This window comes from Cherax quadricarinatus, chromosome 37 (assembly GCF_038502225.1).
Source record: "Cherax quadricarinatus isolate ZL_2023a chromosome 37, ASM3850222v1, whole genome shotgun sequence".
Lineage (NCBI taxonomy): Eukaryota > Metazoa > Arthropoda > Malacostraca > Decapoda > Parastacidae > Cherax > Cherax quadricarinatus.
Window position 1 is genome coordinate 7,334,044 of NC_091328.1, and position 18,705 is coordinate 7,352,748.

The following is an 18,705-nucleotide window of genomic DNA, read 5'->3' on the forward strand; positions in this document are numbered from 1 at the left end:
TACCTGATCAAAGTGAAACTAATGCAAACCTTATTAATAGAAACAGTAATACATATACACATTCCTAGGTGTATATACACACACTCCCACACTCCCAGGTGTACACACACACACACACACACACACACACACACACACACACACACAGCCAGGAGCTGAGTCTCGACCCCTGCAACCACAATTAGGTGAGTTAGGTGAGTACACACACACACACACACACACACACACACACACTCCCAAGTGTATATACACATACACTCCTAGGTGTATATACACACTCCTATACTTAAAGTTATCTCACTGGCTCACTTTTTCTCTACAGTTCCCTCCCCCATGTCATCCTACATCCTATATTATGTGCACATTATATACAAAATAACACTGTTAAATAATATTTGGCAGTTCACATTACTCATTAATTCCCATTAAACAATAGTGCTTTAATTATGTTACGTAACTATATACTACTAGATGAAATTTTCACGAGTTATTAGCAGCTCCCAGATTTATTTTGCCTATACAGGATCTTGAAAATAGGCTCTTCATTTAGAATTCTTTGGAAACAAATTATTTTTAATACTTTACTTTGAACAGACAGGAGACAAATTACTTCAAATGCAATAATTTCACAATAACAATTATTTTGAAATAATACCAAGTAATATCTGAGCCAAAACTTTCACACAAAACTCAAGAAAATTTTATTCTAAAACTCAAGAAAAATTAATTCTAGATACTGAAGCTAAAAACTAGGAAATACTCACACATTAAACATAACCAAAATCAAATTACTTGTATTCAGCATTATTATTTTTCATAAATGCTTACATAACTACAGCACTATACAGTAAATTACTATACACAAGTATTACAACACAAGTGGTTCTCTTAATTAATACAACAACTAGAATATTAATGTTACAGGTTTGATAATGTTAAAACCACAGCTAACTTTTAAATAATTCATGCTCAACTGCAATTATCTTTCACATTAATTTCTTCCTCCATATTTTCCATGAAAGTTCGTAGTAATTGCATCAGTTTAAAAACCAAGAACTACTTGAGTTGTGTTACATATATGTTTATCCAAGGATACCAGAAGCAAACTTGACTGGCAGACAGGAAGAAGAAAAAAGCAAAAGGATGAATGTTATATTAAAGAAGTGTGTTTAAATTACAAATAAAAAAAGACAAATTAAAAGTTTTTGAAAAAAAAAATATATATATAATTTGCAGATCTCAAAAATAATCAGAAAACAAAAAAATACAATTATCTGCATAATTACAATACATCAGTCTCCATTCTACAGCATACAAAAAACAAAATGCAAATCATCAATAATAAAACTGTATTGATTAATTTTGAAATTCAAATCAATGAGCAAATAAATAACATTTAAAATTAAAATGTGTTTGCACAAAGTGAATCTATTCTCCATTTTGCCTTTTACTAATGAATCTACTGTAGTTTCCAATGATTAGTAACTAATAGGCACATCAACTACAGTTGTGGTTATTATGGGACAAATTCTTTACCTCACTACTTTTGTCAGTGGCCATAGATCAGCACCTTGGAATATTTCCTAATCACAGTATTATTTTATATATACAATATGTATATGTATACATATGTGTGTGTGTGTGTGTGTGTGTGTGTGTGTGTGTGTGTGTGTGTGTGTGTGTGTGTGTGTGTGTGTGTGTGTGTGTGTGTGTGTGTGTGTGTATGTGTGTGTATGTGTATGTATGTGTATGTATGTATGTGTGTGTATGTGTGTGTATGTATGTGTGTATGTGTGTGTGTATGTATGTGTATGTGTGTGTATGTGTGTGTATGTATGTGTGTGTATGTGTATGTGTATGTATGTGTGTGTATGTATGTATGTGTGTGTACTCACCTATTTGTACTCACCTATTTGTGGTTGCAGGGGTCGAGTCCTAGCTCCTGGCCCCGCCTCTTCACCGGTTGCTACTAGGCCCTCTCTCTCCCCGCTCCATGAGCTTTATCAAACCTCGTCTTAAAACTGTGTATGGTTCCTGCCTCCACTACGTCATTTTCTAGGCTATTCCACTGCCTTACAACTCTATGACTGAAGAAATACTTCCTACTATCTCTCTGACTCATTTGTGTCTTCAACTTCCAATTGTGTGTGTGTGTGTGTGTGTGTGTGTGTGTGTGTGTGTGTGTGTGTGTGTGTGTGTGTGTGTGTGTGTGTGTGTGTGTGTGTGTGTGTGTGTGTGTGTGTGTGCGCACGCACGCGCGCTTGTGTGCATACTTACATATGTATATATACATAAAATGTACACTATATAGTGAGAGTGTGATTACCCATTTATGTTACAGTTATGTCGTAGAATTTTTTCCAGGAAACATTAAGTGCTTGTTAAGAGGGTTTAATTGTGTTAAAAAAAAGATGAAGCAATATAGGTTGACCAAGAGGGTATATAAATCTGCAGTAAATGGAATGTGTGTAGGACATTCCCAAGTTTGAAAGAGGCTATGAGGAAGAGGCTTGAGCATCTGGCAAGCATATATAAAGCATGTTAGATCACAGTGAGTGCAATTTGACATGCTGTTGAAAGTTTGAACAAGATCCCATCTATTAAGACAACCAGGGAAGTCTGGTCAGCTAGACATTATAATAAGTCACCTAAGTCACTTAACTACAGTACTGTATCATTATCTTTATAGCTATATTTAAAGAGTCTGTTGAGGTGTGTGACAGTTCATCAATGAAAGCAAAATGGCAAAGGCACCAATAGTATAATGGTAAAACACTGCATAAGGGTGTAAATGAAGTCGGACCAAAACATTGTCATTTGTTTCATTCTCCTATCTGCGGGTTGTGTATTAGAGGTCATGTTTGTGTAGTGTGGCTAATGCAGAGAATGATATGAGAAATAGAAATCAGTCAAGAAATTTTTGAGGTTGTTTGGTCATTTAGAAAAGATGAAGCAGAATAGCTTGATCAAGAGAGCGTATAAATTTTGGGTGGAGGGAAGGAGTGGTGAGGTACGACACAAAGGGATTTGAGAAACTAATTAGCCAGATCTGAGTTCCGAAGGTGGGATGTACTGAGCCTGCACTCTGGAGGATGGGTGGGGCTATTGCAGCTTGGATGGTGATTTGAATCATGATATCAGGGCACTTTTTGCAAGACAGCTTATTTATGAGCAAACATCAATGTTTCCTTCACTGGATCACCCTACCTTGGCAGGGAACCACTGATGTGGCAATAAAAATGTAGGACACGTACTATATTATACGTAATTTTCTATAATTATATTCTTTACGAGATTATACAAAATCCACTATACTCTAACTACAGAAAATATTCTGTATACTGTATGTACATTTTTTTTTTTTTTTTCAACAAGTCGGCCGTCTCCCACCGAGGCAGGGTGACCCAAAAAAGAAAGAAAATCCCCCAAAAGAAAATACTTTCATCATCATTCAACACTTTCACCACACTCACACATTATCACTGCTTTTGCAGAGGTGCTCAGAATACAACAGTTTAGAAGCATATACGTATAAAGATACACAACATACCCCTCCAAACTGCCAATATCCCAAACCCCTCCTTTAAAGTGCAGGCATTGTACTTCCCATTTCCAGGACTCAAGTCCGACTATATGAAAATAACCGGTTTCCCTGAACCCCTTCACTAAATATTACCCTGCTCACACTCCAACAGATCGTCAGGTCCCAAGTATCATTCGTCTCCATTCACTCCTATCTAACACGCTCATGCACACTTGCTGGAAGTCCAAGCCCCTCGCCCACAAAACCTCCTTTACCCCCTCTTTCCAACCCTTTCGAGGACGACCCCTACCCCTCTTTCCTTCCCCTATAGATTTATATGCGTTCCATGTCATTCTACTTTGATCCATTCTCTCTAAATGACCAAACCACCTCAACAACCCCTCTTCTGCCCTCTGACTAATGCTTTTATTAACTCCACACCTTCTCCTAATTTCCACACTCCAAATTTTCTGCATAATATTTACACCACACATTGCCCTTAGACAGGACATCTCCACTGCCTCCAACCATCTCCTCGCTGCTGCATTTACCACCCAAGCTTCACATCCATATAAGAGTGTTGGTACTACTATACTTTCATACATTCCCTTCTTTGCCTCCATAGATAACGTTTTTTGACTCCACATATACCTCAACGCACCACTCACCTTTTTTCCCTCATCAATTCTATGATTAACCTCATCCTTCATAAATCCATCCACCGACACGTCAACTCCCAAGTATCTGAAAACATTCACTTCTTCCATACTCCTCCTCCCCAATTTGATATCCAATTTTTCTTTATCTAAATCATTTGATACCCTCATCACCTTACTCTTTTCTATGTTCACTTTCAACTTTCTACCTTTACACACATTCTCAAACTCATCCACTAACCTTTGCAATTTTTCTTTAGAATCTCCCATAAGCACAGTATCATCAGGAAAAAGTAACTGTGTCAATTCCCATTTTGAATTTGATTCCCCATAATTTAATCCCACCCCTCTCCCGAACACCCTAGCATTTACTTCTTTTACAACCCCATCTATAAATATATTAAACAACCATGGTGACATTACACATCCCTGTCTAAGACCTACTTTTACCGGGAAGTATTCTCCCTCTCTTCTACACACCCTAACCTGAGCCTCACTATCCTCATAAAAGCTCTTTACAGCATTTAGTAACTTACCACCTATTCCATAAACTTGCAACATCTGCCACATTGCTCCTCTATCCACTCTATCATATGCCTTTTCTAAATCCATAAATGCAATAAAAACTTCCTACCTTTATCTAAATACTGTTCACATATATGCTTCAATATTATAATGGTCTTCAATCATTTTTATAACACTGAATGAGTAGCTATAATTATCAATATAGTATACAGTAAACCCAGTGAAACCCAGTGAAACTTCAACAGATTTTGAGTTAAGCCTATGCTAATTTATTGCTCAAAGAACCCATGTGTTCTAAAAGATCAAGCCAAAACCCGTTTGTCTGTGCAACATGGATGACCAAGACCCTTTTCTACTGAATGACTTGAGCATTAGTTTATTCTTGCAGTCAAGATGTGCCTGGCCAGAAAGAACTTTGCATTGAGGGTTCTCTCATCTTGATAATTCCCATCTTGCAATCTGTGCAACCAAATGTGAAGGTGTAATTTTTACAGTTAGCTCCTGCTGCCTGGTCTGCACACCAAGCACTGCTCTGAAATAGGGTTTACAGCAGTTGATGATGCCTTACCATCAGCCGTATAAAATACTGCAGGGTAAAGAGACCAGACAGACGTTACAGAATTTCTCACTACTCCAGTACAACCATCAACCTCAGTGCCAAAGCCTTAACTGTCCATCTCAGCCCAGTAGGGCCACAGCATTACTTTCAGAATCAACATACACCAGCAAGCACAATTTAAGGTAAAAAAAATATTTGAAAGTTGTTTGCCATTTTTAGGGGATCCAATGAATGTAACCCTATTTTCCCATACAGTAGAGCCCCATTTGTAAGACTCTTATATTCCCAACCCCGTGCAACAAGCGAAAATTGCCGGAAGGTGGAAAAGAGCATTTTTTCATTATTGAATGTGTCTAAAATGCCTGATAACGTGTTTATACTTTCATGCATTAAGTGCTCAATATTTACAATACTTACCGTAAAATATGGCACCAGCTGCCCTTCCCTAACTCATTTTTGCAAAAATGACAGAAAAGCAAACAATGAACAATGGCCTAATTGAAAGTCAACAAAAACATGGAACACTGACAAGAGGGTGCTGAATAACTGACGCCCTCCTGTATGTTCTTCAGTTTCTTTTAAACAATTTTTTATTAGACACTGCAACAAAATCAGACTACGTGAAATAGCGTTGTAAGAGGGTTTAATGCATCTATTTGAATTTGCAACGAGGTCTTGTCTAAGGATAGGGGATGAGCCAACAGCTCTTGGTCCCTCTTAACTTTTGACTGATTGAGGAGTCTGAGCCTAATCACTTTTTTTTTGAACTGCCACTACTTATTCATCTCTTTTACAGTGATGAAATACTATTTCTAGTGTCCCTGTGGCATTCATTCGTATGTCTTATTTTCTGTGCATACAAAAACATAATTCATCCCTTCACACACTCAAGTCTTGATTTTTTTTCAATCCTTTCACTGTCACAACCCCAAAATTAGAGTCCTCACAGTGTTACAATTTCTAAAATAATGACAAGATCACAGAAATTCCAGTCCTCAAACTGACCCAATTCTTGGCCTTTCACTAGTATATCCTCCATTCTATTAACCCAGAAGCTAGTAATTTTTGCCAATTTTACACAAAAATGAACAAATTCCAGTTGAAAAACCGAGCCCAAAATAAACACTGTAGACATTCCAGCCACTAAAGCAACCTTCCCTCAGTTCATTAATCACATCCCAAAGCCTTTCCTACATAACACTTGCCCTCCATTTTAAATCTATTACAGCTAATAAAAAAAAAAAAGGACTGGTCATGGTATAGGTCAATAACTGAAGCCCATAAAATATAAGCATGAATTCTGCTTCAGGGTTTGACTGTCATGTTAATTTTAAACTAGTCTATGGTTAACTTTCTTAAAAACACCGGCTCGTCTCTCCTGCTCATTCGTTTTCTGCCATTTGAGTGATTAAATTAACATTTTTTTTTGGACACTTATTAACTGCAATTCTCTTAAAATATAAGTATGGCAAGTAATTTCATACAGTACATATTGGATTAAAACTGTATTATTATGCACCGGCTCGTCTCTCCTGCTCATTCGTTTTCTGCCATTTGAGTGATTAAATTAACATTTTTTTTTTTTGGACACTTATTAACTGCAGTTCTCTTAAAATATAAGTATGGCAAGTAATTTCATACAGTACATATTGGATTAAAAATGTATTATTATGCAGCCAATCCCCAAATTCGTGAGAGTTAGGTTCCTCGGTGATGCACAAATCTACAATCAGTGAATGACACAAAATTATACATATTTGGGCTCATTTTGTGTTTCAAGAGAACTTACTTAAATATTGTTAAATAGTGCTATACTCTGCTAATACTGGAATTCATAAGAAGGAGTAAAAATAAAATAAAATTGGGGCATGAGAAAGCTATTAAGCACATTTTAAACAAAACTCAATAGTCAGTTTTCAATTTAGGGGTCAAGAACCAAGCTGCAAGACAATGGGCCTCACCAAAAGCCACACATAATGATGACAACTATTTGTAGAAAGCCTTAAGTTAAAAACCGGGATAACCAAAATCCACAAATTAAGAAGTTCACAAATTTGGGGTTCAACGATGCTATGCTAAAACATCTTTTCTTAACATAAGCAGAAAATACAGTGGCCCCTTGAATTATGATGTGCTGAGGTTATGATGCACCTTCAGAGGAATTTTGTTTCAAATTGCGATTAAAAAGTGGAGGTACGATGTGCGTAGGATGGTATGACTGGTGTGGGCCGCACCCTGGAGAAAAAAATAACCTAAGTTGCCCAAAATGTTCTGCATAACCAAGGGCTTTCTATATACAGTAGCAAGCCCATGATGTTAGCTAGGTGTGCAATAGTTGCATCATGTACTGTAGAAATAAAAATTAACATTACAATTACTACTACTGTATGATTATGGCCGACATGTGTGGGGTGGGCCTAAGGCAACCAGCAATGCAGTAGCTTGCCTCTTGGAGAGCATCTAAGCCAATAGGAATGGGGGCGGGTCTGTGAGGGAAGGTGGCTTAACAGCCAATCAGTAACAGGGTTCAATGTCCCCATCTCAACCAGTAGCAGAGTTTGTATTAGAGTTTACATATCTACTCTTCAGTCTGAAGCTATCGTGGCTGTTTCCCACAATAACTCAGGAATTTATTTATCCTTCATAACTACATTTATTATAATTACACATCTTTTGTGTTACCAAGTCACCATGCACCCTAAAGTATGCAGTAAACAGGCCATTTCTCCCAAGATCAAGCAAGAAATTAGTGCAGTGGTGCATGAGTATGGCTTTCCACAATCAACCATCTCTGCTATTATCAAGCAAAGAGAAATAAATAATATGAAAGTGGCTGACAAATCCAAGTGAAAACAGGCAGAGAAATTATAGAGATGGAAAGACTTATTATGGCTAAGAGAGAAGCAGATGAAGGGAGATAGAATGCCTGCAAGTTATATCTGCGAGCATGCACATCCGAGGTACAATAAAAGTTGTACTTCCGAGGTCTTAGAATGAATTACCGTGAAACCACGTATTTTGGGGTTTGAGTTACACAGTTTGGAGGTACAATACATCTTCTGGGATGGATTAATCTCGTAACTCAAGCGACCACTGTATACTACTTTTTCCAATGTTTTGATTTTGCTAGATGACAGTACAGCTTCTCAAATAAAAATCATTATACAGTAAACCCAAAATAAAATGGATCAATAGGAGTTATTATCCGAGTACTCATTAAATCAGAATGCTGAAAACAAAAAAAAAGCACCTAAGTACTCTACTGTGTACTGAATATATTACTGTACACAATGTACAGCTATATTGCAATAACTAGAAAAAATGGAGTTAAAAGTATAATTTACCCCATTACTTTACTAGTCTGTTACATCAAGGTCCATTATATCAAGAGTTTACTTTTGTTTTGAATGTAGTCATGAGTTCTGCTATGAATTCACAAATCTTAGTACTGTATATTACACTGGGCAGTAATTGAAGGAGTGAGACACCAAGAAGCTTATAGTACAGAAATCTAGCGAATCCAAAAAGCAGTTTTTGCATTGTTAATTTTGCCAAGCACATGAATGTTCAAAACCAAAATTAATTACATTGAAATAAAACATAATTTAATTTTAAAACATTCAGCATACTGCAAACAAAGTTGCACAGTTATAATTAACAACGTTCATTCATAATTATCAGTCACTAAAGTTAATACTGACTAGATGATACAGGAAAAATGTAAGGTTAATTATATTAGGTGTAATGTAGTAAATAATTTGTACTACATGTTAGATTTTAAATGTAAATGTAGAAGCTCTTTTAATAACTTATATACATCTATTGACAAGCCATTGTAACTATGCCAGTGTTTACAATATTCAAGAACGAGACTCAGCAGAGCTACTATTAGACAGTTGCTCATATACTTCAAGAATGCAAGAACTTCTCACTAGGTTGAAACAAACTGGTTTCAAGATACAAGAAAAAATATTTTTTTTTTTTAGCAGAACAATAAAACAAAGCGGTAAAATAATTACTGGTGAACATATTGCATTCTACAATCCAAGCATTAACCCCACTGAATCACTTCCAAGAATAACATGGCCTAGCAAAAGTCAAGCTGGGCTCAGCATTCCACAATTTAATGATCAGACTTACTGAAACGATTCATATAATTACGGACGACAAGTTCCCTGCTCTCGCTGGAATCCACAGTGCTGATACCAAGAGGGTCTATTTTAGCAATGCTGTGACCGCGAATCTGTTGAGGAGATCAGCCAGTCATCCCCTCAGCATGCACATTTGACAAGATATCACGACATGTCTGGATGAGGCAACATACTAACTTAAAGTTAGCAACCAACTTGGTTAAGTTTAAAAAGCCCCCATATATTATTACTAACTTTAAGTTAGCAATCAAGTAAGTTAAGTTTACAATGCTCCACTTTACTCACAATATGATGTAATGGTTTCTTATGTCACACAGTGTGGAGAGCAATTACTAACCAAGGAATACGATCCCAAACATTTCATCATCAATGCTTGTGGAAGAATGCCTTACACATTTTGTCGCTCAAAATATATGTGACATTACATCAATTGGAGGTGTAAAGAGTAGGAAATATTCAGGACAGGATCATTTTATAAATAGTGATTTTTTCTTTGTCGTGCAATCCGCCAACAGATTCTGACAAAACAGCACCACCTAACTAATATACCTGCGACTGGACATTAACATAATGGATAACAAAAATTGACCTAATACTTAGAGAAATAGACAATTAAGCCACTAATGTTACGATACCAGAAGAATACCTGCTACTGAACAATGTATCTAAGCAACATTCTCATTTTAAAAACATATTAAGCAAGCATGTTAATTGAGTAAATTTTAAACAAGCAAAGAAATTTTAAGAGAAAAAATTATGCTTACAACTAGTATCACAGTACAAGGGTTAATATTTATATTCCATAAAAATAATGAAAAACTTACCTATATGTAATATTATAAATAATTTTTGATGCACATCCTTGGCCAAAAAAAAAAAAAAACTAGTTTTGCTACAAGCCTGAAGGTTATAGCAAGCTTCAGAATAATAAAATAACTAAGAAGGAGAAATATTTCAATTTTACCATTATTATTATTTCAGTATTATTTCTTCTTCTTTCAACAAAATATTTCTACAACTTCCTCTATTTCAAATTCCAAAAATCTGGAAAAATGTATAGATTTATGTTTAATAAACTATGGTGGTACCTTATAAATTTGACTAAATAGTTTATCATACATGTAGATCACAGTAGGAACTCAACTCAGGATCTGAAATCTAGTACGTACAGGTATGAGATACAGTTCAGATACCACAGAAAAAAGATGGCTACATTTACTGCACTAATTTTTTTACTAGTTTAAGCTACTTATCCATTATCAGTTCACTCTGAATGCCTAGTTCTTTTACATATATCTGATAACAATGAAGGCATATGACATACAGACATTCCTTGCTTGATGCAATGCCATTTCTACCAGTAATTACCTATGCATGATATAAATACACTCTTAGGCAATCAGTGCAGCTCACAAAACACAATGAAGATTGCTATAATGAAGAATTTAATGCTGGTGACTCAAATGAGATAACTACAGCTGCCATAGGCCTGGAACGCATACACTGCATGAAGCAAGGGACGTGATAGTACTACAAAACAACTACACTGCAAGCAAAAAGATTTATTAGGTCAATGAGATGTAATTCCTTCAATACTTATCCGGTTGAAGAAAACTTAAGATCTAATAAATCACTGACGTGTACCTTCACCAATACGTATAATTAAAGAAACCCTAGACCATTCAACAGATTGAAATTTATAGGCAGCTGAACTTCTAAAGTTAAAACCACGGATTCATTCTAAGGTTAACTACATCTAACCCAAGTCTGAGCCATAATTAGAAGTGAAAACAAAGCCATTATTTGATTGAAACACATTTGCCTATTTCAACACATTACAATATACTCCAATTTCACCCCAAAATATTTTATTTAGTACTATACACAGAATATATATCAAGTTGACAACTGTACCTTAAAACATGGTGCAGTGTTCTAATAGGGATTAATACTGTACAAGTTACACAGTAACTGTACATGTGCCACAGTAGTATCATGCCATGACAATATTTATCATGAAGGGGCAAGTTTTCTCAATATTAATCATGAGAATAAACATGGAACAGTATGCCATTCTCAAATTTCCACCAGAACTAATTTTGCAGTCTAACCTTACCTCAAATTTACATATCCCTAACCTATCTAAGGCTAGTTTAAACCTAGTTTTTATTATTTACCATCAGTGAAAGAGTAATTTCATTAAGTACCGTACAGATGCGTTTTAGTTATGTGGGACAAGATGCAATTAGCAAATTAACATCAATGTTGAACAGGGTTCCCAAATTTCATTTTAACCCTTAGCACCACATCAGCTTTTGCACAGAAAAATTATGGTACCCACACTTATTGATGTCTGTTAATGAAGAGGATATTCAGCATCAGTCAATATTATCACTGGGCACAAAATATAAGACACCAGGAGGTTATGGAAAGTTTGAGCTAACCTACTGCTCACAACCAGTCCTCACACAATACACAACTAGTTTCTCTGGCTATTTGAGTGATTGGCATGTCCAGTACATCCTGCTCCCAGAAGTTATCCTCCCTCTTGTGCAATTTGCATAGTGGCAGTTACCAACAATGTACAGTTTAATTACCTAACCTAAATAAAAGTATTTAAATCTTGTAGGTGACTCAGACTGTTGAGAAATTGACAAACTGTGATGATCAAGAAAAATTGTGTAATTTGAGGATGGGATTTTGCTCTATGCATATTTCAACTTAAAAGATTCATCTGTACTCACAAGTGAGAATCTACACCTGGTCTGTATGTTGGTGACTGATCAAAAAGAAAGAGCAAGAGAAAAAACTGATACACATTTGGGGAAGGAAAGCACTTATAAGGCATGAGTAATGTGAGCAGCTGTCACTAGTAAACCCAAATACTGAATGGTACATGGATGTGAAAGGTCATGTACCTGGACATGTGCAGGACTCATGTCAGTTTGGTATCCTACAATAGGAAGTACCTGAGTGCGGTGCAATTATGTAGTCATGCAAACTGTGTATGGATACAATACTGTGAAGTGCTGCTGTGATGCATGACATATCATGCAGGAAGAACTGTGCAATAAACCACATAATAAAGCAAGTCATATGACAATGCTACTAGTGCAACACACAGTGCTGACAGGTGTACCGAGTAATTAGTGCGACATCTGAGCGACTTGCAATGTGAACGAATGACACCACTGAGATTACAGTACTGTGATGAGACTAGTGCACAGTAATATTAAACCAAAATAGGAAACATTATGCACTTTCAGCCTAACTTAGTCAGTGCCACATACATGCATAATACTCTACATTGTCGAGTCAATATATATTCTTGCATCTACCCCAGATATTTTAAACGAATTCCCACATAGTATGACTCCTCCTTCCCCAAGATGTTAAAATTTTCATAATTATGTACGTATACAGTATATTTTTATGTAATGGTGGCAATAATAACTATTTTCTGTTTAACTATCATGACAACACTTTCTATTGCAGGTCTACCTTCCTGAGTAAAAAAAAAATGCCAACATCAGAATTTTGGTATATGTAAAAAAAAAAAAAAAAAAGTACTAACCCGTAAACTGTCCAAACGTAGATCTACGTTCGCGTGCACAGTGCTCCAAACATTAATCTACTTTTTCTTTACACGCTTTCAAATGGAAAAAACAAATGTCAGAGCACTATGAACTTGAATACAGATCTATGTTTGGACAGTTTAAGGGTTAAAAATATATTAAGAAGAAAACTTTTCTTTTTTACATACATAAATACCAGTTCTGATGTTGCTGTTGCCTTGCTAACTTACTCTGTATCAAGTGAAGCCCACTTCTGTTATGTAGCATTTATCAAGAGTAAAATTCATCCTGTAAAAATTTGCAGGAGGATAATTTAAATAGTCCAGTAAACTTTTGCAATTATCTTGATTTATACTTAATGCAAAAAACTTCATGTTCTACATACATATACTGTAGTGTACATCCAACAGGCATGTGCGAGCGTGTTAGATAGGAGTGGACGCAAGTGGTTTTTATGCTTTGACGAGCTGTTGGAGTGTAAGCAAGGCATTGTTTATGAGGGGAATCAGAGAAACCGGTGGGAAGTACAGTGCCTGCACTCCGGAGGAGGGGTGAGGGTATTATATTTTGGAGTGTCATCCGAGCTGTAATATTGATACACATTCAGCAATATAGTGAGTGATGGTGAAAGTGTTTCTTCTTTGCCAGGTCACTTTACCTTGGCAGGAGACCACCCAGTATTAAAAAAAAAAAAACCTAATTCCCACAAAGCAAGGGTGACTAAAAGAAAACATTACCCATCACTCATTCCCTAGCTGGATTTTCCAGAAATGCACAAAAATCCTAATTCAGATAATAAGCCACAGTAAAGCAAGACATCAAACAAAAAAGAACCTGATTTTGCACAAGTTTACCATTACTCCTCTTGTGAAGAATAAATCAGAATACTGTATGCAATTTTTATAAACTGAATATAGTATGCTGATAGAGTGAATGGAGAGTGAATGGTGATGAAGGTGTTTCTTCTTTTTCGGGTCACCCTGCCTTGGTGGTAAACAGCTGATGTATTAATAAATTAAAAATAATACAGTAAATGCTAACTGCCCATTTGTTTCATTCTTGAATAACTTTTGTGACCTTCATATATAGTCATGTTGCTTAACAGAATTAATACAAGATCTAAGAATTAATACAAGGTTTGTAGGTTTTTAGTTTACATGTGTATTATCTATCATTCTCTACTTATTTTTACCAGTGACTTAAAAAATTAATAACAAGAGTGCAAACAAATCGCAGCACAGGTGGGGTTCAAACCATGGCAAGGGAGTCCTAAAATTCATAAGCCAGTGTGCTACCCACTGCACCATGCCAGCCTAAAAACTTAAACCTTTTAGACCAGCATGGTCCAGTGGTTAACACATTGGCCTGCAAGTTTTAGGTTTAAGTTGCCATTGGTTCGAGCCCCCACTTGTTATGTGATATACTTTTACCAGTTTTATTCCATTTGTCAGAAACAGGTCTACATTATATAAGGTCTTCTCTGTCATTTCTCTTGTAATGAATTAAAAAAATAAAGGAGCCAGAGAGAACTGCTTAGTTCTGCAAATTCTTTCAGAATTTTAAGCACACATTCTCAATGGCAAATTTCACTTCTCAGCATAAAGTGTACTTCCTCAATGATGAACAAAATATATTTTAAACCAACCGTGCTGTTCCTCAACTCATAAATCACAAGAAGCCCTAAGATGACCCAAGACCTAATGTTATCTCTTGACCAGAATTAAATATCTTATACAAACAATGGATCCAGCAGTCAGCTAACACCACCCAGGAACACTCATACAAACATTTAAATAATGTATTCCACATTCTCATTTAAGATCGTAACTAAGATACGAATGCTAGAAAATCCACAATACAGTATTGGTGTTTCGTCTATTTCTCTATCTTGATTCCACTTCAATATAAATTTTACTGTTGAACTCTTCTTATACTGTAACTTCTATTCACCGATCACATATGATATATTATTGTACAGTATTAACCCTTTGAGGGTTTTCGTCGTACTAGTACGTCTTACGCGTAGGGGTTTTTGACGTACTAGTACTCATAAATTCTAGCGGCCTCAAATCTAGTGGGAGAAAGCTGGTAGGCCTTCATATGAAAGAATGGGTCTATGTGGTCAGTGTGCACAGTCTAAAAAAAATCCTGCAGCACACAGTGCATAATGAGAAAAAAAAACTTTGACCATTTTTTTTTAATAAATCAGCGACTTTGCAGTGTATTTTCGTATGGTATTTATTGTTGTATTCTAGTTTTCTTGGTCTCATTTTATAGAATGGAAGACATATTACAGAAATTGAGATGATTTTGACTGGTTTTACAAAGAAAGGTGCCTTGAAATTGAGCTCAAAGTAGCAGAAATGTTCGATTTTTACCAAAATTCAAAAGTAAACAAATTGTGCCAAGCGTGCAATACAAGTCAACTGGTGAGTCTAATATTCTTTCACAAGTGCACCAATAATATTTATACCATTTTTTACACTAATGCAGAACTCTGCATAACAGTAAATCTTATATTTTTTGTGAAAATAAAAATTCAAAGTGGAAAGCAAAAGAATATAAGAGGGGCCTTGAGACATGACTAATGACTAGAGGAAATGTCATTTTAGTGCCAGGAATGTCTTTCTTGTTTATTCTGGACCCTATTTGGAAATTGGCATCTTTTGAAATTTGCGTGAAATTGGCAAAATTGCTAAATTCTGACCACTGTACTGGATAGTTGAATTTCATAAATGAGTGGTTTCTTGCACCCATTCGATAGAAAAAATGGAGTTCTAGCGAAATATTCATGTTTTTTGTCGACTAGTACAGTGAAATTGGCCGAAAATGGGGCTCAAAATGGGCAAAATCGCCGATGCGTAAACATCGCCGAGACCGCTAACTTTGTGAGAGCATAATTCCATAAGTTTTCTATCAAATTTCAAACTTTTGGTGTCTTTATGATCGGGAAAAGATTCTCTATATTTTCATAAGAGAAAATAATTTTTTTTTTTTAAATTTGGCCGACCCTGAGAACGAGTTTCGGAGAGGGCCTGTCGACCCTCAAAGGGTTAATTGTTTTTTATCTTACTGGTCATATCCCACCAACAGAGGGCGACCCAAGAAAGGAAACGGATTATCTTATTGCTATCACAATCAATTTTTTTTTGTACAAGAATGGTATACACCACCAACAAGATGAATACAAATTCCAGGACATAACTTGAAGACAGGAGAACTATGTACAGAAGATGAGGTAATCAGTCCCTCAACCTACATAGTACATAGTTCATAGTTCTCCTGTCTTCAAGTTATGTCCTGGAATTTGTATTGATAAAGCCACTGGATGGCGAAACGTCTACAATAAAGATACCCAGATGTTGCACATGTGTCTCAATTTCAATTTTTTTTTTTTTTGCTCCTCCTTCCTACCCAAATCATAGCTTACAAATTTAAAGTAGGATCAAATAATTTATATTCAGAATTTCTTCCTCTTTTCTAGCAAATACAACCTACCAGTAGTAACATCTTCAGTCTCAATGAATAGGAAAAAGGTAATTTACATGGAGGAATTTGGTTGCCATCTACTCTTCTTCCAGCTTCAGAGGCAATTCAGTCTTATTCTTTACAAGTGAAATGCCTTTTCCATCATTTTTCATTAATTGTTCCTTAGAGAATTATATTGTTCATTTAGTCTATCAAATTTTGTTCTCCCGTCCACGTGCTGTTGAACTGTGGATTATGTGTATTTATAATTTATGAGCTGTTCATCTTCGGTTCAGATTTCAACCACAAATTTTTATTATTATTCAGGTTTTGGAAAGGATCAAGAGGACAGGGTAAAGAATGTAAAAGGAAAAAGGGTCAAAATTTGTGAGAAAGCAAAGTCTGAAAACAAAACAAATGTTCAAATGACAAAATAATTGTTATGACAAGTTTATTAGTAAAAAAAAAATGTAACCCTACACCAAAAAATCTATTAATAATATAGGGCTCTCTATCAGTTATTCTTATCATAATGGAAATAACCATTAAAAAGTGGACAAAATTTTGAATAACTTTCAAACCAATGTAAAAGGAATCTGACTTTGGATCTGCATAATTATGTACTATTGTATATGATGTATATGAACAGCTGACCTATTGTATATGATGTATATGAACAGTTGACCTATTATATATGATAGTCATCAATTACACAGAGAAGAAATGAATGGGTAGACTGTAAACTTTCAAGGTGTCCTCATGAACAACTTATAGTTTATCAAGTAGCTCAGCTGTGAACCTTTTAGTTCACAACCAAAAAGTAAGTACCCCAGACTATCAAAATGTATGGCCAAGTTTTCCTTTCACTCCTGCTGCCCCTATCCACCTAGCAGTAAACATAGGTAAACATGTGTTGTGGATCTCATCCAGTGAATAATTGTTATGCCAATGTGTTAGAAACTCCAATACTGATGGAGATCATATCCTGAGCAAAATACCAATGTGTAAGAAACTAACAGACATTAGGATGTATTGAAGTGTTGGATGAAAAGGAAGGATGGTAAGATACCAATGCTCAGTTTAGACTTATACTGATACCATCAAAATTAGCCAATGCCCAATGATAATGATATCAATACTAATACCCATCAAAATTAGCCAATACCCACCAATACCTATACAGTGGACCCTTGGTTTTTGTTGATCTCCGTTATCGCCGATTTTGGTTTTGGCCGACTTTTTTCGTCGATTTTTGGTTTCCGTTTTCATTAATTACCTCAGTTTTCGTCAATCGTACGGAACCTGTCCAGTGCCCAGCGTGCAGACAAAGCCGCCTCCCAAACGCATTCTCAGCCAGAAAATATGATAGTGACATACGCATTGCTCAGCAGGATGTACAGGAAGTCGCCATCAACAATCAGCTCCATTGTGACAAAGAGAAAAGAAATCATGGATGATGATGTTGCAAAAGGGATGAATGCAATAACCAAACAGAGATCCCAAACAATTGAAGAAGTGGAGAAATTGTTGTTGGTGTGGCTCAGAGAGAAAGAGTTAGCAGGAGATAGTGTTGTGCAGTCCATTATTTGTGAAAAGGCAAGGCAGTTGCATGAGGATCTCAAAGAAAATGCCTGAAACAAGTGGTGATGAAGGTGAATTCAATGCCAGCAAAGGCTGGTTAGAAAAATTCAAGAAGTGAAGTGGCATGCAGTGTTGTAAGGCACGGTGAGGGTGCCAGTTCAGACAAACAAGCGGCTGAAAAATTCATGCGGGAATTCAAGTGCTATTGTCGAGTCTGAAAAATTCCAAGTGTTCAATTGTGACGAAACAGGCCTCTTTTGGAAGAAAATGCCAAAGAGGACCTACATCACGCAGGAGGAAAAGGCACTCCCAGGACACAAGCCTAACTCTCTTGTTGTGTGGTAATGCTAGTGGGGATTTCAAAGTGAAGCCTTTACTGGTGTATCACTGAAAATCCCAGTGTGTTCAAGAAAAACAGTGTTGTGAAGAGTAAATTGTGTGCGATGTGGAAGGCAAACTGTAGGGCATGGGTCACTAGGGAAATTTTCCTGGAATGGTTTAATAGTGTTTGGCCCCACCATGAAAAAATACATCCTGGATAATAAATTGCCACTCTAGTGCGTCCTGTTAAGGGACAATGCTCCTGCTCATCCTTCAGACTTGGAAGACCAACTGTCTAAGGAATTCAGCTTTGTAACAGTGAAGTTTTTGCCTCCTAACACAACTC

General features: G+C 36.1%; 1 protein-coding gene across 10 annotated transcripts in view; it reads right to left on the reverse strand.

The window, feature by feature from the left end:
- The window catches only part of Ogdh (oxoglutarate dehydrogenase Nc73EF), a 100,861-nt gene that overhangs the window by 51,850 nt on the left and 30,306 nt on the right, over positions 1-18,705 (reverse strand). For 3 of the 10 annotated variants that reach the window (XM_053795295.2, XM_053795287.2, XM_053795333.2), the window contains exon 4: positions 9,404-9,506. The exons of the other annotated variants lie outside the window; for them this stretch is intronic. In XM_053795295.2, the coding sequence (XP_053651270.1) occupies positions 9,404-9,506 (103 nt within the window). The remainder of the gene's footprint in view (positions 1-9,403; positions 9,507-18,705) is intronic. 10 annotated transcript variants of the gene reach the window in all.